Genomic DNA, 6,997 nt, shown 5'->3' on the forward strand with positions numbered 1-6,997 from the left:
CCCCCCCCCCCCCCCCCCCCCCCCCCCCCGCCACCACTGGGATGGCTTGCTCACCCCGCAGGCGTCTTTCTGGCCACTCTCGAAGCCAGCACAGAGCATATCCTCAAGGATGATGGGCAGCTCGATGGGCATGTCCGAGTTCTCGTGGTAGTAGGCGTCACAGGTCTGGGCGTCAAGGAGGGGCAGCTGCAGCTCCTTCAGGGTGAAGGGTGGGGGCAGTGCTCAGACGGCAAGCGGCCACCTGCTGGCCCTCCGCCCGCCTGTCCCTGCACTCCCGCGCTCAGCGGGACTGATGACAAGAAGCCGTTCCTTGTCATTTCCGCATGCCACTCCTCGGCGGGCCTGCGTTGGTGTCAGGAAACCCTGACACAGGAGCCCGGGGGTGGGGGGCAAGGTGAGCCTGTGTTGAATATTCAAAACCCGAGGAAGAGCTGTCCCCTTCCTCCGTCTGGTGGGGCATGCGCGGAGCTGTGGAGCTCCCCTCGGGCGTGGCTGCCTTCCCAGGCCCCGGGGGTGGGAGGGTGGCAGGGGACACACAGAGACACAGGGGAGAGGCCGTGTGAAGATGGGGGCAGGCTGGGGCTTGCAGCCACCAGCCGAGGGACTGCCACCAGGTGCCACCTGACGCTCAAAGGAGCAGGGAGGATCCCAGCCCGGCCAACACCTCGACTTCAGACCCTTACTGTCCTCAACTGTGAGAGCCTACATTTCTGTGGTTGGAAGCCCCCAGGCCTGTGCCCGTTTGTCGTGGCGGCCCGGGCCCCCGATGCCAGGCGGTCGTGCTGACGGTGACAACTGGCCGCCGCCCCGTGTTCCCAGACCTCACTCCTGCCCCGCCCTGTGGAACGCGCCTGCAATGCCTCATCCCCTGCACGAGGTTAGCACTGGAGTCTCTGCTTGTCACAGGGGGAAGCCACAGCCCAGCGAGGCTGGTGGGGGTCACCCAGCCCGCATGGAGGCCAGGCAGTCGGGCCCTGGCTCCCGCGCCACAAGGGCAGGGGTGATGTGTGGCGAATCCTCCAGCCAGATAAGGGCCTCCAGCCCTGGCGCGTCAGAAGGGTCTGGGCCCCAGGCTGGGCCAGCATTCCAGAGCCCTCAGCTGGGGCTGGCATTCCTCCTTGGGGTACTGCATGCTGGGAGGGCAGACTGGGGAGCCCGAGGGAGGGTCTGGGGTGGCAGGCTGCTCATTCGTGGTTGTGGCAGTATTTCTGTGGCTCCCCTCTGCTGTGCCCTCACCAGTGTGTGCAGCCTCCACGTCCACCCTTTATGAGTGTGGTGGCAGGTGCCGGAGGAGAGAGGGCCCTAGGGAGGCCCTAACAGCCCCGGTCCCCACCTGCCCCCTCCCCTGCCTCCCCCACAGGTGTCCTTATGTTGATTCAAGTCGACGTTCCCCCAGCCGGTGACCCAGCACCAGGTGCTTTGACCCAGGGGGTCTCCAGGTTTGGGGAGGCAGACTGGAAGGATGAGGTCACTGAAGGTGACAGGGGAGGCCAGCTGCACCAGGGCGATGTCCCCTCTGTTGCTCTCCGCCGAGTACTGTGGGTGCGTGATGAACTGGGCCACAGCTTGGAGCTCCTGGGGCTCCCCGGCCTGGGGGTAGGAGGAGAGGGAGCCCAGCAGCACGACATAGGCAGACAGGGGCTGCTTCCTGGAGGTGGGAGAGTCCAGGGGTCAGGAGACCCAGGGTCTCATGGGTGGGGGCCAGGGGCCATCTTGATTTGAGGGTCCTAACATTATAGACGGACCACTTTGCAAGCAGAGCACGTGCCAGAAACAAAAAGGACCCCATTTATTCCTCTAGACATCCCTACACGGACCCCACCGCCCTGTCTGGTGAGTGTGAAATAGGCTTGAGAGGCAGTCACTGCCGCCCAGCTGCTGAGCAGTGGACTGGAGGCCTCAGCTTCTCAAGAGATCCCCATAGGGGAGCCTTTGGTCTCTGGGAAATGAATCACTTCTTAGGAGGTGGCCAGTGGGAATGGATAAGTGACTGGTGGATAAGTGACGCCCCAGGAGCATATCTCCCCCATCTAATGCAAGATGCGCCGAAGGCTGTGGTTTAAATGGGGAAGGGAGGGTGTTGGTGGGGGGTGAAGGGCCGGTCCTGGCTACCCCCGGCTCCCACCTGTGCCCCTGGAAGATACTCACTGGTCGAAGCGGTGGGCTGCTGCCAGCACCCAGTCCTCAGCGATCGGGGAACCCCCACACACGTGCTGTCCATCCTCCCTCAGGCTGACCTGCCACGGCCACTGGCCCGGCTTGGCATCCTGCCCCGACATGATGCGGCCTGACGCGCGTGGGCGTCCACACACTGCAGGGGGAGCCCATGGGCTGGCTTGGCGTGGTCCCGTCTCGCTCCCCGGACCCGCAGACCCACCCTCCTAATCCCTGCCGCTCACGGGTTGGCACCTGGTCCCTCCTCGGGCTCTACAAGGTGGAATTCCTTGTGATGTAGGGCCCTCCGCTCGAGGAAAGGACTTGGTGGCCCTGGGGGGGGCGGTTTGCACAGCAGCTGAGTTGGGGGAAGTGGGAGCTGGGGGCCTGGATGGTTATTGCAGGCTCGGTGGGAAGAGGGGAGTTGTGAGCCGCTGGTCCGATGCTCCTGCCTGCCGCACAGTGCGCGCCGCATCATCTGCGCCTGGCCGGTGGAGGCGGTGAAGGTGCGGAGGTCTGGGGGGTCCGAAGGAGAGCCCCCTCCCGACCTCTGGGGTCCTTAGAGGACCTGCCCGGGCACAGGGCATTAAGGGGCAGGGAAGGCGTTACACACCCCTCTTGATCTGCCCCCAGCACTCAGGCTCTCTCTCCTGCGGTGCCTGTCCCCCCCACCCCAGTATCTGTCCTACCTGAATCCAGGCTTATGGCACAGGCATTGGGCAGGGAGAGGTTGGCTGGGACAGCGGGGGTGCTCTCCTGGAGGGCCACAGGGAGGAGGGAGAGCAGCATGGCAGTAAGGGCCAGCTCCATTGTCTGCTCCAGCCACCACTTCTGGGGGCAGAGTCCTCAGACACTGAGGAGCAGAAGATGATTGCCGTTTAGCCCAAGTGCTGGGCTTGCCCCAGGGTGGGGCTGACACCTCCCCGCCACGTCCTTGAGACGTGGCTCCCATGCTGCTCCTGGGCCCAGGGTCCTTGGCCTTCTCCACCTCTTTGGCAAGACCCTCAGGACCTTCCCTCCCCTGCCCTGGTCCCAGCATCATAGCACCCACTCCCCCCACCACATCTGGGACACTTATTGTGTGCCGGCCCTGTGTCAACCGTGCCCCGGCCTCCTGGCTATTAGGGTCCCCATCTTACAGCAGAGGAAGTGAGACTCCTGTGGTTGAAGGACTTGCCCGAGGCCCGACAGGTGACAAAGCCAGGTATTTCTACTTTGTGCTCTGTGTCACAGTGCCTGGTGCACCAGGCAGGGGGGGGGGGGGCGCGGGGACTGCCGACCCTAGGACACACTCCACTCTGCTCCCTCAGCTGTTTGTTTTCACCCTGGGGCTCTGAAGGGCCTAAGGTGGGGCCAAGATGCCTGGAGAGTGAGAAGGGACCCATTATTCAAGGAGGTGGAACACCTGGACAGCCACTGCCCTGCGCCGGCCTTACCTCCATGGAGCTGTGTGGCCAAGAAAGCAGAGCTGAGCAGCCTGGACACTTTCCCTGATTCCTAAGTTTTATCCATTTCTCAAGAAGTACCCATCCTTTTTTTTTTTTTAAACATTTTATTTATTTATTTGACGGAGACAGAGACAGCGAGAGCAGGAACACAAGCAGGGGGAGTGGGAGAGGGAGAAGCAGGCTTCCCATGGAGCAGGGAGCCCGATGTGGGACTCGATCCCAGGACTCTGGGATCATGACCTGAGCCGAAGGCAGCCGCTTAACGACTGAGCCACCCAGGCGCCCCAGTACCCATCCTTTCTGATGCCCCGGTCAACCTAGCCTACAGGCACCTCCCCCTCCAAAGGGCTCATTATCCCTGGGGGGCATGGTGGATCTCTGAGCAGCCGCAAATACTTGATTTATGTCAAAATCATGTTCAGGGCGCCTGGGTGGCTCAGATGGTTAAGCGTCTCCCTTCGGCTCAGGTCATGATCTCAGGGTCCTGGGATCGAGTCCCACATCGGGCTTCCTGCTCCTTGGGAGCCTGCTTCTCCCTCTGCCTCTCTCTCTCTGTCTCTGTCTCTCATGAATAAATAAATAAAATCTTAAAAAAAAGAAAAAAGAAAAAAAAATCATGTTCAGTGAATACTCTGGTGTTACTGCCTTTTCCATCTACCAGATCTCTTGATTTCTGAGAAAAATGTGAATTTATTTAGAACTTTTTTTTTTTTTTTTGCTTTATGTATTTCAAAGCTCTGTTGTTGGGGGCATAATCTTTTCAGTGGCTTGTAACTTGTGTCAATGTAAAATATTCCTGTATTTCATTCTTAAGACTCCTAGCCCTGGGGCACCTGGGTGGCTCAGTCAGTTGTGTCCAACTCTTGATTTTGGCTCAGGTCATGATCTCAGGGTTGTAGGATCATGCCCTGGGTCAGGCTTCATGCTGAGCATGGAACTTGCTTGAGATTCTCTCTCTCCCTCTCCTTCAGCCCCTCCCCCCACTTACTCTCGTGCTCAAATAAATAAATAAAATCTTAAAAAAAAAAAAAAAAGGGCACCTGGGTGGCTCAGTCGGTTGAGCAGTCTTGATTTCAGTTCAGGTCATGATCTCGAGGTCATGGAATCGAGCTCTGCATTGGGCTCTGCGCTCAGTACAGAGCCTCTCTCCCTCTACTCCTTCCCCTGATCTCTCTCTCTCTCTCTCCCTCTCTCTCTCTCCCTGAAATGAAGAAACAAGATAATGCACAGCCTTGTGCTGTGGTCAGAGTATGTGTGCCCCCCACCCCTGACAAGTTCATATGTTGAAATCTGTATGTTGAAGCCCAGGGTGATATGTTCAGAGGTGGGGCCTTTGGGAGGTGATGTGGTCAGGAGGGTGGAGCCCTCACGAGTGGGATCAGTGCCCTCATAACAGAGACACAGAGAGCTCCTTCACCCCTTCTGCCGTGTGAGGGCACAGTGAGGAGGTAGCAGCTGTGAACCAGGAAGCAGGCTCACCAGACACCTTGACTTCAGACTTCCAGCCCAGAAACCATGAGAAAGAAATGCTTGTTATCTGTAAGCCACCCAACCACTTTATGGTATTTTGTCATAGCAGCCCAAGTGGATGAGGTCACCCAGCAAAGCATTTGACTCAGAAGGGATGTCACATTCCTCTTCCTCCGTGTGGGCTCACTCCATCCCTTGTTTCTGCTGAGCTCGTGTTAGGAACGTACAGAGCGGCAGAGAGACTGCTCCCCTGCAGCCTTCCAAGCTAGGCCAATTCACACTGCTGGGAACGCACGGCCTGGCTGGTGGTCTGCTGACTTGCCGGGCCATCCAGGGCCCCGCCCCGCCTTTGTTCTCAACCCTTGATTTTATTTTACTTAAAACACTTTTTGCTATGGAAAAATTTAAGTATACACAGATTAGAGGAGAACAGGAAACGCTTATGTCTGTCACCCAGCTTAGAGGACTGTCACTGTGGAACCGACCTCGTGTCTCCCCCCCCCCCAGCACTATTTTCTCTCATGCAATCTTTGTAAATTTTTGCTCTAAGTTCTGAACACGTTTCTCTACTTTATCTTCAAATTTGCCAGTTCAGGGGCGCCTGGGTGGCTCAGTTGGTTAAGCGACTGCCTTCGGCTCAGGTCATGATCCCAGGGTCCTGGGATCGAGCCCCACATCGGGCTCCCGGCTCAGCGGGAAGCCTGCTTCTCCCTCCCCACTCCCCCTGCTTGTGTTCCTGCTCTCGCTGTCTGTGTCTCTGTCAAATAAATAAATAAAATCTTTAAAAAAAAATTTGCCAGTTCATCCTTTAGCTACATCCATTTTACTATTCAGCCCTTGCCTCAAACGATTTCTCTCAGCGGCATTTTCAACCCTTTCTTGTTCTCTGATCGCTCTTTTCCTGGGCAATTCTTGTTTCGTGTTTACAAACACCCTCGAGGAGCTTTCTGAGGATAGCAGCTAGGATCCTCCAAGTTGTCTCCTGTCCCATGTAATGCTCCATGTAATCTCTGGTTTTCCTTGAAGACAGTTCACTTTATTCAAATAGATCGTCCTGGTGCACGTATGGATTTCCCGCCAGCGGTGCTTTGTCCTTGGTTGTTGCGCGATAATAACAGTAAGAGGGCAGTGAACAGACCTACGACACTCCCGCGCTGCACGGGCCAGAGAAAGGACTGGCCCTCCGCCAGCTCTTAGGAAATCACCCCCGAGCCTTCGGAATGTCTTGCTTGATCTGAAGCCTTGTGCCCCTGCACTTAGTTAATGCTAATAGCGCGACTGCGGGCCGCGGACAGGGCCGCACCGCATCCTCCCGACCTCCGGAGGCGCGGAAGTCTGCGCACTAAGCCTCCGCACAGGGGCTCGGTGCTTACCCGCCGGAGCCGGTAATAAAACCTCACTCACAGGTGAGCGTCCCCAGCTGGCAGAGCTCACGAGTGTTGTCACCCGTCACTGCTGGGAGAACGGAGCTCTGCCCGTCTGACTCCGCTGTGAAGGGGAAGCTAGAAGCTTCCACCCGGTCTCGCCTGGCCTCACTACCTTTTGCGTTGGCTGATGCTTCCGGTACCACTGCAGCGGGCCCCAACCACGAGCGTAACAGCTTCGAGTTCTGGGAGACCTTCTAGGCAATCACGACTCTGAGGGCGGCCTGTGGACCCCAGTTCAGTTGTCCTGGAGCTTGGTGACTGTGGTGCCCTGCACCCCCGCCCACGGAAAAGGAAAGCTGCCTGTGGGCTCTGTGCAGTCGGGTGCGGCCGGCTGGGAGCAGCAGGCAAACGGCGAGGCGAAGAGCCCTCCGGGTGGTCAAAATCGGGCCATTTCCCTGGCTCCTGTCAATGACCATCGCCTTGCACGGCAGCCCGATCCTGCCAGGCCCCCGACGGGCGCTCAGGGAGGCCGTGTTAACATGTCCTCACAGGAGTCCT

At 58.3% G+C, this 6,997-nt stretch overlaps 1 protein-coding gene across 1 annotated transcript in view; it reads right to left on the reverse strand.

The window, feature by feature from the left end:
* Positions 1-2,964, reverse strand: part of LOC118021988 (serine protease 33-like) — a 4,272-nt gene extending 1,308 nt beyond the window's left edge. Inside the window, exons 1-4 of the mRNA XM_035022469.1 lie at positions 2,844-2,964; positions 2,149-2,311; positions 1,371-1,648; positions 55-221 (exon numbers count right to left, since the gene is read on the reverse strand). Coding sequence (XP_034878360.1) covers positions 55-221; positions 1,371-1,648; positions 2,149-2,311; positions 2,844-2,964 — 729 coding nt within the window. The remainder of the gene's footprint in view (positions 1-54; positions 222-1,370; positions 1,649-2,148; positions 2,312-2,843) is intronic.
* Between the last annotated feature and the right edge of the window lie 4,033 nt (positions 2,965-6,997).

The sequence above is a fragment of the Mirounga leonina genome, unplaced genomic scaffold (genome assembly GCF_011800145.1).
Source record: "Mirounga leonina isolate KUSES-001 unplaced genomic scaffold, KU_Mleo_1.0 Mir_175, whole genome shotgun sequence".
NCBI classification, from domain to species: domain Eukaryota; kingdom Metazoa; phylum Chordata; class Mammalia; order Carnivora; family Phocidae; genus Mirounga; species Mirounga leonina.